Here is a 16,935-nt window from a genome sequence, read left to right on the forward strand (position 1 = left end):
ATGAGCCTTTTGAAAAGAGCCTTTGACATCATTCTGTTTTTTGTTTTAAATGCTGAGTTGAGTTTTGGGAGGAATTAACTCTTGAGAGGCCAAATGGTTCAAGTAGGCCTGTCAGAAAGCCATACTCTGTGAGAAGAAAAGCGTTTTCACAATTCCAGTGTTTCTAAGCACTCTGGTCAGTGAGGGAACCATGGCCTGGGGTTTTGTGGTTTCTTAAAGGTCTGTACACAATTTCTCAGCGTGGTCCTGGTGCTTTGAAAAGCAGTAGTACCACCAAAGCAGAGCACATTTCTAATAGGCACATTTTTTTCAGCATGCTCTTGAAATTTTAACAAAACTTGGCCTTTTCACTTCCTGAGGGATTTTCAGCTAATCTGTTTTTCAGGACCATATTAACCAGCATCGCACAGAATTATTAAACTTGAGGTATGTGTTTGGTTTTAAGGTCCAACCGGGATATTAGCCACCTCAGAGTCCAAATCCATGCCAGTGTTGGGTTCTGTATCCAGTGTAACAAAAACAGCCTTGAACAAGAAAACTCTGGAGGCAGAATTCAACAGCCCGTCCCCCCCAACACCTGAGCCAGGTGAAGGGTCGTGTAAATTGGAAGGATGCACACGTTCCAAGGTTACATTTCAGTAAGTAATGATGCTCTTTACTAAATAGTGTGTAGAAGAATCTGTGATAACTAACTCGTGTGTTACTTTGCTTTATTTCTCTTTGGAGAGATTTTTGATTTGGTTAGCCAATAAATTCTTTCTTCATTTGATGAGCCAACTTTTGATTCTAGGCTCCTAGCTTAGAGGTCTTATTCTGATCCAAAGCAGGTCATGTGTAAAGAGAATTCCTGCCCTAAACTAGTTTGATAATCAGGATCTTCTTCTACACACAAAAAATGACTTGTATGATGCTTATTCAGCATCAGAAGACGATTCATCATTCTTTCAAGATTAAATGCTTGGATCATCCTTCTTAATGGTTCACGAGCAGCTGAAGAAGATATGAGGTCTTTGAAGAGTACATTTTTACAGCCTTATTTTCTGGTTCTCAGTTAAAGATGTGCCTTAATATTGCTGTTCCTGAGGATGAAAACATACTATGTAAAGAGTTAATCTGTATAGATCTGCTTGAAAGTGGCGCTTTGTCACAGCGTTCATCTTGCTGTTGAATGTGTTCCCAACAGATCTGTAGAAGATCAGTTTGTCTTAGAATAATGGCAAGTTCTTTTTTGAAATTAGTCTAGTTTTGCTTTAATTCCCTTGCCAGGATGTCAGGGGCATTGTCACTTAAAGAAAACGAAGAGGTGAGACAAATCAGATCAGCCGAATATTGTAATCAGAGTTCATTAAATCTCTGATTTCCTGTTCTATCAGGAGACAAAGAACCTTTTTTTTTTTTGTAGTTCTACCTGTCTTATTTTAAAAGGTGAAACCTGGACAAATGAACTTGAAATTCAATGTAGATCTATTTTTGCCAACTGATATTTCCTTCCACTCTTGCATTTCTCATTGGTACTATTAACTTGTTTTTTTCTCTTTTGGAATGAATAGGCTTCTTTGCTGATCTACAGTTTTATCTAATTTCATTGTGTTTAAGAGCACGTTCTCTCCTGCAGTCATGTGTTTCCTTTCTTTTGACTCCAGTCATTTGAACAGTTCTAACAGAAAGATGATCTATATTCATTCTTCATCTTTCCTATTAAATTTGTTTAACACCTAATTTGACATCAACAATCTGGCTACATTTGAACCGATATCCAGACACAAAAGCAATTTGGCTGAGACAAGTTAGTTTCTGAGAAATGCTTCAGTGTGTGTGTATAGATTTTTTTTTCCCTTTACCATTTTACACAGATAATCTTAATCAGAAAATACTGCAACTCCTTCCTCCTTTTGTCTGCCTTTTATTCTCCAAAAGTAAGTGGAAATTACATTCCCAAGAAAGGAAATGAAATAATTGCAGGCCCAAGGTCTGCAAAGTGTGTGTTGAATTGACAGTGAAAAGGATCCATTTGTTGACAGACACAGTTGTTAGATGCCATAAAGGCCTATGTGAGCTCAATTTATTTCTCATCTTGCTTGTTCAATGACTGCTTAAGAGACACATTTCAACTTAATTTATCTACTTAAAGCACTAATACAAATACTCTCTGCTGCTGTATTAACTTTTAAACTTGGTAACCTAACGCTTGATTATTCACTGCTCAACATTCTTCAGCTGAAATAACTAAGGCCACGTATTTTCATATTGAAAGTCGTTTAGCAAAGAAGCGTGCCTTTCTGAAAACTCTGTTCCTTAAGTACAATTAGACTATCCAAATGAATCCAAGTATTTTGTGTACGTACGTGGTGATTATTCACTTCTTACACCGGCACACTTCATTCGTGTTTAAACCTCGCTTTTTAATGAGGAAAAGAAGTGAAAACTCCTGTGATTTATCAGGATTCCTTGAAACTGGTCTAGCTGCCGTGAACGAGAAGGGTTATTTGCAGCGCTGTTTCTGGCTGCCTCTGACTAGCACGTTCACTCTGTTGTACAAACCGTGAAGTAGAGCCAACCACAGTGTCTTACCCCCTAGACCTGAATTGCCGAAGCACTTTGAAGTCAGACCACTTAAGAAATGAAATGTTTCCTTTGCTTTTTAAAACTGTCTTTGCACTCTTTATTTTGATCTGTGGCGACACCGCCATAGTGTTTCAGGTGCGTGTCCCTGTCAGGTCTTGACAGAGAATCAAAGTCCAGGGAGGATGTCAATCATAGTAGGCTCTAGTACATACGAGTGCACTGTGACACACCTGCGCACACACGCACCAGTCCCTACCACTCTTACCCTCTCCTCCTGCCTCCACTTTGGCCTCTCTGGCCAGGTATCAAGCCCCCCTTGCCCTTTGCTTTTGCTGTCCCCTTTGCCTAGAATGCACTCCCCCGGAAGCTACATGACTTACTCTCTCACCTCCATCATTTCTTTGTTCAAATGTTATCTTTTCAGTAAGGCCTACCCTGACCATCCTATTTAAAACTGTAACTCATCTTCCTCTAAACTTGGATTCCCCCTTAACCTACTCTATTTTTCTGTAAAGCAGTTATTTTCTAATATTTACTGCTTATTTTCTCTCCTCCCCTGCTAGAATGTAAGCTCCATAAGGGTAGGAATTTTTTTTTTTTTGTCTGCTCTGTTGCCAGGTATATGTCAAACACCTGGAAAAATTCCTGCCTTATGGTAGACTCTCAGTAAATACTTGTTGAATAGATGAATGAATGTGTATATTTTTAGTATCAACAGCAGGATATCAATTAAATGGAACAGTCAGTTAACCAGCATGCCCCCATTATTCAATAGTCAAAAGCTGAATAATATTTTTGTTTGTTGTTTGGTTGGTATATCTGTTTTTTAACCATTGTCTCAAGTGCCCAGGAGTTGTTTACATTCAGCTCAGTCTTGCATATTTCCTGTGTCTTTGTACTTACACAAGATAAAGTTATCGGAGACAACAGAATACCCAGAAAGTTCAGACATTTTCACTTGGTTGGCCTCAGGTGGACAGGACAGAGTGCTTACCTACTAAGAAAGGTTTTAAAGTAAGAGTAGAAGCAAAGATGTTTTCTGCATAAGATCTTCACTTAAGCAGAAAATTAAATAACATCAGGCTATTCCTGGAAATTTTTTTTCTTTTAAGAAATTCTGAAAATCAACATATGTACATATTCCAAATAATTGAGTAACTCCTGTCTGGTAAATTCTAGAGCTAGAGATACATACAGTATATGGATTTACTTCCTGGGGACTTATAAGAAGCCAAGAGACACTTTTAATACTTAATTACAAGGATTAATTAAAATTAACATTCTTATCCCAGCCTAAACAAAGCATGGTGTTTTGTTTTCTTTTGTTTAAGAAAAAGAGAAAGATAATCAGGACTTAGAGAAGCCTAATGGTTTCTATTTCTGTTTCAATAATAGCGTTAGAAATATTTGTCCTGTTAATTATTTCTCATAAGTATATACTATCTAGTAATAATATCTTAAATCTAACGGTGAATTTGAATTTCATTAATTCTGGCTAGTTATATTCAGACAGGAATTATACTCATAATCTCCTTTTATGCTATAAGGGATAAAGAGCTGGGCAAGCAAATGAACAATATGAACTTGATTTTTGCTTCTGTGCTCTTTCCTTTTGAGTAATTTGACTCTGTTAAAATATAGTGAGTCTCATTGATTCAAGCTAATCTCAATGGGTGGGATGGTTAGTTAATATAAAATAGGGAAAATGCCAAATTATAGAATTAAAAATATAACTTTTATTACTTTCAGACAGCTACAGTCCCTGAAAAACGGGCTGTTACACAGGGTCAGAAAAACCAAGAATCATTTGTATTTTCACCAGTGAAAGTCTGTAGACTGTAGGGAGTAACAAGGAAACTCAGTTGTCTAAACCATTGTCTTTCCATATATGGACAGGGTGGCAAGCACATTGGGTTATTTCCAGAACCAGATCTCTGCCATCAGCCGTAAATTTGCCATCGTTGCAATATATTTTTTCTAATGTGACACAGACACTTGACATGCCTCTCAATCACATGTGCAGAAAAGTACCATGCAGTGCGGTCACCCCAGAGTTGTCAGTGCCTAACCTTCTTTCACTCCAGTCAGGTTGACTAGTTACAAATTTACACATTCTGGGACATTGATTAATGGGCAATTAGGAAATGAATACTTCAGAAACAAATGTAGGTTTGAACAATAAATAAGAAAACGTGGTACGCCTAGACCTGAGTAAAGCTGTCTTCCATTTTCGTCCTGTGTGAGACACCTGAAACGTGTTAGCTCTGTTATCCACAGAACGCAGAAGTCTGATGTCCCTGATTGATATCTGTGAAGTAAGTTGGGAAAACATTTTGGGGGCGAAGGGAGCGGTAAAAGCCTATATAAACACAATATTCCATTGCTTGTGTTTTTCCTTTTTTTAAGTTAATAACTTCTATTACTTGTCATCAAAGTATATTAATATAGATCCATATTATCATACTATTCATCTAAGAGAAAATGTGCTTGTGTTGTGTTGCTGTAGGCAGAACATATATGTTGATTAGAGATGCCTGCTATAGTTAATGGAACCAGTTTCCATTTTGGGGGTTCAGGACTTTGGAATTTGCTTCAATGATGTTTTGTTGTTTTTACTGTATTTCACTACCATTTATTAAAGCCAGATGCTTTCATGTATTATTCTGTCCATTAATGTACAGAATGGACATATCTCCATTTCACAGATGAGAGAAGACTGAGGCTCAGTGAGGCAAACAATTTGCCCCCAGTTCTATTCCTAATTGATAGTTGGGTCAGATTTCATTTGAACCTTTTCCGTCCTGTCTCCAAAGCCCACGCGTTTGAACTACATAGCGTACTGCGTTGAGTGTATTAACAGCTCAAGGAATAGGAGGGAAGAAAGTGACCATAAGGTTTCTTCTACTGAATAATTCCACAATTTCTCCATTAGCCTCGTGACACTCACATCCTGCTCCTCTGACCCCACATACTCATAGTGTCATGGCTTTCTTTCTCCCTCCTCTTCTTAAGGCTAACCCAAACAATTAAAACATCTCTTGCAAAGGGAAGAAAACGTTAGCCAGTAAAACAGTTCTGAAAAGGAGAGACGACCTGAATTAGCAAGAACATTTAAGAATAGTTGGAAAGAAATTATTTTAGTGTTTTTCGTGTCAAATGTCCAATACATGGGCATGCTTCACAAATAACCTTTGGAAATTACCGTATCGGAATACCATCCTCAGCTGCTTTAGTCTTTGGCATAAATTTCATTTACACTGTTGTTTTTTGTTTGTTTGTTTGTTTGTTTTTAATTTTATTGGGGAATATTGGCGAACAGTGTGTTTCTCCAGGGCCCATCAGCTCTTAGTCATTGTCCTTCAATCTAGTTTTGAAGGGCGCAGCTCAGCTTCAAGTCTAGTCACCATTTTCAATCTTAGTTACAGGAGGTGCAGCCCACCATCCCATGTGGGAATTGAACTGGCAATCTTGTTGTTGAGAGCTCGCGCTCTAACCAACTGAGCCATCCAGCCGCCCCTCCAGAAGCTCATTGACAGCTTGTTGTCTTCAGTCTCGTTGTGGAGGGTGCAGCTCACTGGCCCAAGCAGGAATTGACTTGGCGACCCTGTTGTTCAGAGCTCGTGCTCTAACCAAGTGAGCCATCCGGCCGCCCAATTTACACGTTTTTTATTTGTTGACATTTCAAATGTGTTGAATAGTTTATTCCCAGAAGTCAGATACCTAGAAAATACCCGACTCTAATCATTGGATTAGAAAGGTTCTTTACTAAATGGTAATACAATATAGTGTAAAGGTGACTCACTGTGTGTCTAGCTGTTTCATACATTCTATGGCCAAAAATATATTTGATTGTTGTATCCACTCTGTGCTGTACCTCTTGGAGACAACTCCATCTTTAGTCAATTACTGGCTAGCTCCTTAAGTTTGTGCTTAGGTGCCCATTTGTCATCATGTTTTAGGCTATCTCTATTATAGAGAGAGGCAGGACAAGTGGGCCTACAATGTAGAGGAAGAAGTAAGCAGATCTCAAAAGAGTTCCGCATCACGGTCAGGCAGACACCCAAGATAATCTTGTGGTCATGTCATCTTGCTTTTTTGTCTCTGAGCAGTCTCATCTCGAAGTAGCCCTACTCGTCCCTATTGGGCTTTCGTCATCCATGCTCACTTTTTCTATTAATTACTTTCAGGAAGGTGAATATCCTCCTGAGAGTTACAAGTAAACAGGCAGTCAACCTCAAAGATGATTTTTCATTTCATCTAGTTACAGTTCTTTTATAAAACTTGGCTTCAAGAGGGAGAGCCCATTTGAAAGTGAACTCAGGTTCCATTGTAATTGGTGTGAGTCGTAGTGATTTCATAGCTGTGTCCTCATCTCTTGGTCCTTCTCCAAGATGCTTTTTAGCCACAATCACCAGAGACTCTTCCAGTTAACACTTCTCTAACTCATCACGCTTCTCTTCACTCCCCATCTCCCCAAAACTGTAAGCTTTATCAAGCTCTTTTAAATTTCTTTTTTAACCACCAGACAGGCTGCTAGTTTGCCTTTTTTGTTTGGGAGGTCAAAATAGGTCACATTATGCCCTGGAAGAATTTTAAAAACAAAAGCACGTGTAGCAATTACAGGACTTCAGTTTCAATAGAAAAATGCTCATTTGCAATGAAAGCATTTTTATTTTATTTTAATTTGCATTTAATTTTGTGATCTGTGGTATACATGTGACTTTTGGCCCCACCAGATTTATTTTTGTAAGAGTTCATCTTGTTTGAGCCATTAACTGAATACCAAAGGTTAGTTGATAAAAAATTTTAGGTACCTCTTAGTGTGATCAAACATTTCTGAGACAGAAAAAAAACTCGAATTGCTTCTCAGGTTTTCAATTAAAAGTAAGATTGATTTTTATCATTGTTTGACCTCTAACTTGGCTCTTCATTTTTATTTCATTATTTCCAGTATGAAACTAACGTGGAAAAATGAAATTGAAAAGCACGGCTCTTTTGGATTGGAGCTAGAGAATCTGAGCCTTTGAATTTGTTACCAAATAGAAATTGAGATTCTTAACTTTTAGGGAAACTTAGCTTAAATTATTCTCTCTAATATTGATCACAGCTGGAAATTAATTTGGTTGGTCATGCAACTATTCCTAAAGAGAGATTTGGGTCAACATTTTGTTCAAACGGAAACTAGAGGAGTTCCGTTAGTCCCCCTGGTGGAAAGGGTATGTTTTCTTTCTCTTATTCCACCTCCACCATTTCCTCATCTCTTCTCCTCTCTCCCCTTTTGTGTATGTGTGTGTGCTCATGTGTGTGCATGTGTGCGTGGTGTGGAGCGGAGAATGAAGGGCACCTTTCCTGCACTTAGTAAACATTTGTTTCCGAGTCGAGACTACTAGCTAGCAGAATGAACGGCATGGAAGTTACTGCTTAATCGGACGCTCTTATACAATTAAAGGATTTGTTCTGCTCTGCACTGTAATCTTAGTGCTGCTGAATTGTGTACTGACACTGCAGGAAACAGCGAGGCTGGGCAAAGCACGACTACAATGGTTCTCCTTGTGTGCCTGTACATGGACCATTAAGTTTCAACAACAAAATTAACAGAACAACTGGATGTGCTGGAAGTTGAGATCCCCTCACTTAGTCTTTTTTCCTACCCCCCAAGGAGTTATCCTGTGGATTGTCCGGAAGATCCGCCTGGCAGTTTAGTCTCACAAGTGTTCTGAGTTGCTGTACAGACAGACAGCAACTTCCTTCCAGATTAATTGTTGAGGCTGTATTACATACAGCTACTGTTAAAATTCTGTTGAGTAAATCTCAAAATGACTATTAAAACACTGCTGAGTAATTCTCAATTCTCTCAAAGAATTAATTGCCTTCTAACATTTGCCTCCAGTGGCAAAGACCTGTGATTTTAAGAGACTTAGCCTAAAGTATAGCGCTTCTGCAGAACCAAATTGCTTTTGGTGTTTTGTAATCTTTTTTAATAAAAACATCTCCCAGTAGTCTCTGCAGTACTTGTGTTTCCTTTTATTTGTGTGTAGTGGACTCGAGGGGAGATTTTTTTATTCACTCAAATAGAAGTAGCCGACTAAACCTTAAATGCAATTTCAGACTTAAGGATAAATTGACCTAACTTCTGAAATCTCATAAACACATTTCATTTGAAATATACTTTGTCATAACTATATGAAAAATAGCACACTAAATTCTGTGTGACTTCCCATCTTAAAAGAGATTTTAAAGTATATAATACAGTAAATTTAAAGAAAAACCTTTACAAATTTAAACATATTGTTTGGAAAACTTAGCGTGAAAATGGTGAGCATTTTGGGCTTGGCAGCTTTCTTGAGGAGCCAGTGTTATACGAATGTGGTGAATTTTGTGGAAGACTTTATATCTCTTAAAATATTTCTTTAACATTCACTTTTAATAATTGGGATGTGAATAGATTTTTCCCACAGTGACTTAAAGTTGTGCACAATTACGAAAAGCTTTAAAAGTAGCCCCCCAAAAAGTATCGCGTACTTTCAGAATCTTTGCCTGAGCTATTAGGTTGGTGCAAAAGTAATTGCGGTTTTTGCAAATTTTTTTTTAAACCTGTTAATTACTTTTAATAAACCGCAGTTACTTTTGCACCAACCTCATAAAATCAGTCTTCCTTTACGCTTTATCAGTGTTGATTTTGCTGGCGAGAACGGTTCACTTTCCCGAGCCCTCCGTGGGCCAGTGTATTTTGGAACCTGTAAAAGTCCACAGTTCAGCTTACACTGGAAGAAGAAAAGAGCCGGGGCGAGGCTTTGTAGCATGCCCGTGGTCTGCGAGGCAATCCCTGTACTGCGATGCCTGTGCTGCAGCTACTCCATTCAAAGAAATATGGCTGAGTGTGGACACAGAGGTCCCTGCCCAGCCATTGTTACCTCTGTCAGAAAGGGATTCTCATTAATCTTGAGGGCAAATCAGTGCCTAGAAGCCGATGGCAGATTTTCGACCATGGCGGTATGATGCTGTTTAACAATGTTATTTTTTTCATAATTTAAAATGGTGTCTATTTTTCCCCCAAATAGGAGCTGACCCAAATCGACAAACTATTCTTTGAGCTAAAATGGAGTTTTAATAAGTACACAAAGCCAAAGGAAATGAGCTTTGTTCTACCTTTATTATATTGAAAAGTATTAGCATTGGTAATAATATAGAAAGTGTTATTTTATGTTTGAAACTGTACTTTGGGAAATTTTGGGTAAGTGTATGAAAATCTGAAAAATAGGGTGTCTGAGAGAAACAATAAAAACTATGTCTGCTGTAATGCCATTACTGCTGTAGTGACTGTATAAAAAGGCTTGGGGGGAAAAAGCCTTCTTATTTTACACAAGGGAAAGTATAAAACTGACTTCCTCTTTGGAGTTTTCCCAGGAAACTACTTTATAAAGACAAATTTAAATCTTTCCGTTTTCTGTCCTTGAAGGTGGTAAATATGATTGCAGCTTTATCCATTTTATTGTAAATGAAACAGAGTTCAGACCGTCCGGCTGTGCGTCATTTGTTGGATGGCTGCCACAGACTAATGCAGACGTCCCACTGTGAGACCAGAGAAGAACTATACTTTGATTCACCAGATTGTGTTAAATAGTCCAGCTGTTGCGATTTGAAAGATAGTTACCTCAGAAGTGAAATAGAAATGAACTTGGCATTTATGCCTCAAACCATTTTTATACTGTTTGGCAATCAGCTTTTCAGAGGTAGCATTTTATAAAATAACTCTTACGGCTTAAAAGTTTCATTCACTGTAATATTCAAAATGTCCCACCTTTATATTATCAGTAAAATTAAGCTTGAGTGATATGCAGAATTTGCATGAAATAAGCATTTCCCCCTTCATTTCATAAGCTTTGATTGTATTCAATTGAGCTCAGAACCATGTCTATTAGGGCTCTTTGGGGCATTAGTTAATTTGAATTGCAGCCGAAATGTTAGCTAGAATGTTGTTGAATATAATTGGAACGTGGAAAGTTGATTTTGAAAGGTATTTCATTGAATGCAAACAATGATGTGCTTTTTAAAAATTAGAATGCTATGCTTTCATGTCTTGTAACACAGTCTGAGAAATCACTGAGTTCTTTTTAAAGTTCAGCTTTGACAATACTGTTTGCAGTGTTCTGATTCTTCTGGTCCCAGAACGGTTTGGAGTCAAGTCTTTCCTTTTACCAGCAAGTGGCCCCACCTGTCGGAGCCCCACAGTCTGCTCTCTTGCAGTTGGGGAACATAGCTGGTTTCGGAAAGGGCACCCAAGTTGTGCTTGGACATCAGGCTTCATAGAGTGGCATAGGTTGGTATATTGTCTCCTAGCTTTCATTTAGCTTTCTGGTTTTTCTTTTTGTCTTGAAATAGCCCTTGAGAAAACAATCTGAAATGACTTATGATAATATCTATGTGAATGGATCATAAATGACTACCCGTATGTTGTGGTAAGAAAAAGAATACTGGATGGGAAATCAAGATGCCACAGTTTCAGTCCTGTATTTTCTGTGGACAAGTACGTGCCCTTGGACAAATCATCTAACTCACTATTCTTTAGTGTCTTCATCTGACCTATGAAAAGGGATCACTGATCCCAGCCAACCTGAATATCCCATGATTTTGGTCTTTATCTCACCTATAAAATGTAAGTTTTACTTGGAGATTTTGCAGCATACAGGAAAACGTCTGCCCTACTTTTCACGAGTACTGAATTTTAGTTCCTTATTGGTGGTCATTGCCCTTAGATGAAGAATTAAAGTAGAAAAAGTGAACGGAACAATAGTCCACTGCAGTTCCTACTGGGTTGTTGCATTTGAATGCCTGGGATTTTCACCTTGGGGAAGAAGCTTCATATTTGACCTTCTAGAACCTGCCACTACAGCTGCTTAGAGCAAGAGCCTGGGTCCTTGGCACCATCACTGTTGGGGCTCTCTGGCTCTTCCCATAAGTTGGGGATGGAGCTAGAATGAGACCTCAGAGGAAGTTGCCTAATTCCATAAGGGTCCCTGGGCAGCTCCCCAAGGAAAACAGGAATGGACCTAATGATCTCAAACTGGGAGGAGCTACAAGTCACAAAGGAAAAAAGAAAACAAGAATACCTTGAAGGGTTGGACGTTTATATTTACATATCTGAAAGATGCAGCTGAAAACGGATTCAGCAAGAAATAAATCAGACACCACGTCACAATTAGCCTGTAGCATCATTATGTTTCAGGAGAAGATGCCTTTGGTAAAAGAGCACAGTGCTGTGAAAAAAGCAGGAAGGTGGAGATAAGAATTGCTGGTTCTTGTTCTTGGCCTGCTGCTGATAAGCTGTGTGATTTTAGGCCAGGCTCTTCCCCTCCTCAAATGTCATTTTCCTCTGCTGTAAATAAGGACAGGTTGGACTCAATGCTTGCCATAGTCCCATTTAGTCTTGGAACCCATTCGGATTCCAAGTCAGTGGGCATTAACCTTGAGAAACCCGTTACTCTGACTCAATGCGTAGATTCAGAGAAATTGCCCACTGTGCCAGGTTCAGTGATAATCAACAAAGGAGCTCTCAAATCGTAGCCTACAGGTGACTTAATAATAGATTAATCTGCAGTTGAGAGGCTTACTTCAAGAAAGAGGAACAATTCTTTGCACTGAGACAATTCCAGGACAATTTCAGCCTGACAATGCAAGGTTTCTGAGTTTTCAGTTCAATCAACACCCATCTGTTGCTGTTGGGCAGCCCTGAGAGCACTTCTTGGAAGTGTTCAGCCTCCAGCCGATGAAGAAAGCTTTTGTAGGATGTGCTCACCACGGTTTCACCTGCAGACACACGCGGGCATAAAAACATCCCTGCTAGTTCTACAGAAGGGATCCAGGTCAATATGGGTCCATGGACTTTGTTCACCTAGAATGAGATGAATGCTCGTTTGCCTGCTTAGAGTGGATTCGCTGGTTTACAGAACGGTGGCCTCAAACCTAAGACATGGGAGCCAGACTGGTGATTTGATGCACGGGTTTGGCTGTGGCTTCGACTGTAACAACCTAGCGAGGCTGGAACTTCCTTTCTTAGAACCCCCTTGCCCGTTTGCTTCTATTACTGCGTTAAGGTTGACCAGAAGAGAAATTGGCGTGGGATTTAGCACATAGAAGTGACCTATTGTCTTTTTTCTTTTTTTTAAAACGCTGTGACGATCCCCGTAGGGCAGGTGCTGTTAACAGTTCATGCACGTTGTCACCTATTTGGCATGTGCCAGCAGCTGGCTGGTCCACGTGGAGTGGCCTTCCCAGTGTATACTGTAGGTGGTCTGCGGCATCAGGATTGGGGATTGTGAGAGGCAGCTGCGGCGCTGGTTTGTCCTCGGTCTCTTGCCACTTTTCATCCATCTTCCTTTTCAGCTGCCAAAACTGCTGACTTCAGGCCCAGCGTCAGACTTAGAGGCCACAGACCTACATGGACTGCCTAACCAGCTCCCTCCACTAATAGGAATTAGCCCGGGGTCTAATTTCTGTAATAAATCCCTGATAACACGCATGGTAGTTCTGCCTCTCTGACCGTCCCCGAGTAGATACAGCCTTTCAGGTGTTGCTTGGGTCAGAGAAAGTCAAACCAGGTATCAGTGGGAAAACTACAGCCCATTCTGATTTCCAGAGTCTAGTAACAGACATCCTGACAGGTGGGTCCTCGGCCAAGGTATATGAAGAGTGTCTTGATGTTTTCTAATGACAAGGACGTTACCAAATCAAGGCAGAAATGAAGGAATCTGTCCTCACTACAGCATAGCTTTCCTCTCAGGCTCCTGGGCATGTCTTTGCTTTTAGCTCCTCCAAAGAAGGTAGAATTCTGTGTTAGTCACTTAATGATGATGAGCACGCCACAGTTAGTATAAGCAGATAACCAGATGAAGTGCTTTTCAACTGTTTCAATAAATCTCATAGTATTGGTCAGAAAGTGACAAAACTGGTCATTGGGGTTAAGGGTTTTTGTACCTGTTGCTGGACCACGGAGGCCACTTTCTCTCAATAGTTGATCATTTGTTCGTTGTTTTTGCCGTGTAACAGAGACCTCCACGCCTCCTCACATCTAAAGCCTTCACTTCTGCCCATGCATTCTGAGCCTTTCTTGTAGTTAATTTGTATCTGCTCATTTGTTTAGTCCACAAATGAGTCTGCACAAGGTGCTAGCTAGGATGTAACTGTGAACAAAGCTGAATAGTCTCTGTTTCATGTAAACTGCTTACATTTTATTTGGAGAGATAAACATTACACAGCTGATTGCACAATATTTATGAGTGTGGTCAGTCCAACCAGGGAGAAGTATTGAGTGGTAAGAGAATGCCTCCCCAACAGATGTGACCTGCTCTGGGACTCAGAGAGTTGTGGAAATCAACTCTTGGTGAGGGGCTGGTAGAGCAGTGGGCACAGCCTTCCAGCAGTTCACCAGTAGATGTCCTGACAGCCAGAGGTGGGACAGGGTGTACTGCTTCATGGTTAACATCTTAGCGTTTGCCAAGAAGACCAGATAAGTCTGAACAGCTCCTGCCGTGTGCATCCCTCAACCTTCAGGCACCAGGCCAGCAGCCCAGTACCTTCAGATGGTGGCTTCTGACCGTGACTTGAGAGAATGGGGTGTCGATTGCCAAATTTCCTGACACATGGCAAGAGAAGAGTGTTTCAGGACATCTCTTTCCACAAGGAAATTGTCACCCGCTCAGCTTGAGAAGCAGTAGCTTCTTGCATCGGAAGAGAAGAGAGGGAAACATCTGAAGAAGAAAGAAATTGTATCTGAAATTCAATAAGAAATTTCTCAAGAAACATGATTCTCCTTTTTAGAAAAAGTTTCTGGTGACTTAGCATTTTAGCTTCTTCTCTGGGTTCTCCCATCTGCCCTTCCCCCCTCACCCTTCCCCAGGTCTGACCAGATTCCTCGTCAATAGTGGCAGCAGCCGACACGTCTGTCAGCTTTCCATCAGCCATGGTGGTGATTTACCTCCCTCATCCCTGCAGTCTCCTCAGAACTAATCTACAACCAGATATACCCAGGGACACGAGAGAGAGGGGTAGCTGGTAGCTGGCTCCTTCCAGCTAAGTGAAAGCAGGTCAGGAGTCTGGGCACAGGTGTAGGGCGGTGTGCACGTGTTCATAAGCTTAGCACTTCCTGAGTCGAGCATGTAATTAAGCAGGTAGGTGCATTTGGCTCTTTAACATTTCTGTAGTTAATTGCTCAGACTTTTGCCGCCTTCTTTCTTCTGGTCTTCTGCTCCTAATATGTAATCTAATAGCTCTTTTTTTTTTTTTTTTCTCTTAATGGCTGGCATCTTGTAGACCATTTTGTGCATGTGGATTAGACTTAGAACATTCTGGGTTGTTTGATCGTCTGAATCCAGGAATGTGAAGGACAACTATTTTCTCTCTGTGTTTCTTCTTATTGTTTGACTGTTCGTTCCCTAGGCCTCCCAGTAACACTGGATGGAGGAGACGGTACGATGGCAGTGAAACGCACGCTGAACCAGTTGTAGTTTTAGATCCTGTTTCAACACATGAATCCCAAACCAAAGACCAGGTTGCTGAAAAAGATCCAACTCAACACGAGGATGATGAAGGCAACATTAAATCAGACGACAAAGAAGACAGTATTGAAAAAAGAGACACAGACAGCTCCAACTGCTGATCCGTAAGCCACAAGGCTGACGTGTGTAGAATTCCTTGTCAGTAAGCACAGGATTACTTTTGGTGTATTGGCAAGGGCTACAGACATTCTGCTCTTGTCACTTGTATTCAGATTGCAGGTTCTTTTCTGGTGTCACTTTTGTAATAAGTAGTTCACCTATAAACATAAGTAAGCTGTTGAGCAAAATACACATTCGATGTAGTGTTTTTTTATCTTTATAGGATAAGATTTTTTTCCAATTACTGTATTAAGTGTGACTTCTTTTAGAAGGTTACAAAAAGTCAGATGTTGATGTCTTTTTAGGTCATGTGCATACCACTATTCAAATGTAATGCTGAAAGTTTACAGTGCTGTGGGTAATTGGATAAACAGACCTGACCAACTTAAGGTGATTTAAAAAGCCCTCAGATAAGGTTTTTGTGTTGTTTTTTTTTTGGTTTTTTTTTCTTTTGCCTCTGAGCCTTTTTTTGCCTCTGAGCCTCTTTTGATGGAGAGACTGTAGTAGCATGGAAATTGTTAGACACTATGGCATATAGATTCCTTTCTAGTATATACTGAGATAAACTTAAAATTTAGGAGCTGGCATCAAACCAGTAGTTGCATAGTCAATGTTAATTACACACACTGTTAACTATGGGATGAAAAATACATGCTATTGATCATGTCCAAAGCCTCCCAAGGACTTGGGTGGAAATGCTCTGGTGGCCTGAATGCAGAATTGAGGTGAAAGTGCAGCCCTTGAGTTCAATGGAGTGTTGGTAAACCATGTGCTCTGTGCTATGAGTTAATTGTGTTTTCTCATGTACTAATGTGGCACAAGTACCATATTTTATCACAGTTCTTATGCACCGTGAAGATCAGCGACAAGCACACAATTTTCTTGCTTCACTACTGTTCTACGTTAGGCAGGGTTTTTTTTGTTTTGTTTTTTGGTCTTTTTTTTTTTTTTTTTAAAGAAATTAAGTGGTAGTCAGTCTCTAAAAATACAATGTTTCAGCCTACCACAGTGAATAAATAGAAATGTAATCAGGGATTTTTTTAAAAAGCTTATGCAGCTTTTCAAAGTTGATTGTTTCAAAATTGGTGTTTATTTAAAATAAGTGGTAATGTACTTGAATGCGTTTTTTTTATGACAATGATTCAGTAATGATAATTTTACTATTAAAGAAAGTGAAAGGTTTGGTTTTGTTAGCATGGCTCAGCATGTAGCTGTCAGGTGTTTCTTACGAAGGGCAAAGGAAAATGATATAGTAATAATTGCAGTATTTGTATTGTACTTTATTTTTGCACGTATGCTAAGCATAGGCTTGAAGAGGTGGGTAGTTTACCTGACGTACTTCCTGTATTTGGAGATAATTATCTTTCTGTAGGTGCATTGTGCTTGACTGTTTTCATGTTCTTCCAGTGATGATTTTACAGTTCCTTCTCAGTTTCCTCCTGGGGAATTAAAATGTAATGGTTTTCAACTGTAATCTTCCCTAATTGAATAATACTGCTATATGATATACTAACTACAAACTGCATTAATGCACTTCAACAAGTTCTGTTATGCTGTGATTGAACTCTCTTCACCACACTTATTAAAAAGCACCCAGTTTCCCATGAAAGGTCAATTGTGGTTATTGACATTTTTGGGTTAGTTGCTCAAACTTGACATTCTTTAATAAGAAAATTATGTGAGTTGATACCTTCAGTAATTTTGAATAATCCACAAA

At 39.6% G+C, this 16,935-nt stretch overlaps 1 protein-coding gene across 2 annotated transcripts in view; it reads left to right on the forward strand.

Moving 5' to 3' along the window:
- Positions 1-16,827, forward strand: part of SHTN1 (shootin 1) — a 94,122-nt gene extending 77,295 nt beyond the window's left edge. For both annotated transcript variants that reach the window (XM_088791841.1, XM_019725249.3), the window contains exons 16-17: positions 446-638; positions 15,001-16,827. In XM_088791841.1, coding sequence (XP_088647967.1) covers positions 446-638; positions 15,001-15,220 — 413 coding nt within the window. In that variant the 3' untranslated portion in view covers positions 15,221-16,827. The remainder of the gene's footprint in view (positions 1-445; positions 639-15,000) is intronic.
- The last annotated feature ends 108 nt before the right edge of the window (positions 16,828-16,935 follow it).

This window comes from Rhinolophus sinicus, chromosome 15 (assembly GCF_057876585.1).
Source record: "Rhinolophus sinicus isolate RSI-liver-muscle chromosome 15, RSI-T2T, whole genome shotgun sequence".
In the NCBI taxonomy this organism is placed as follows: Eukaryota; Metazoa; Chordata; class Mammalia; order Chiroptera; family Rhinolophidae; genus Rhinolophus; species Rhinolophus sinicus.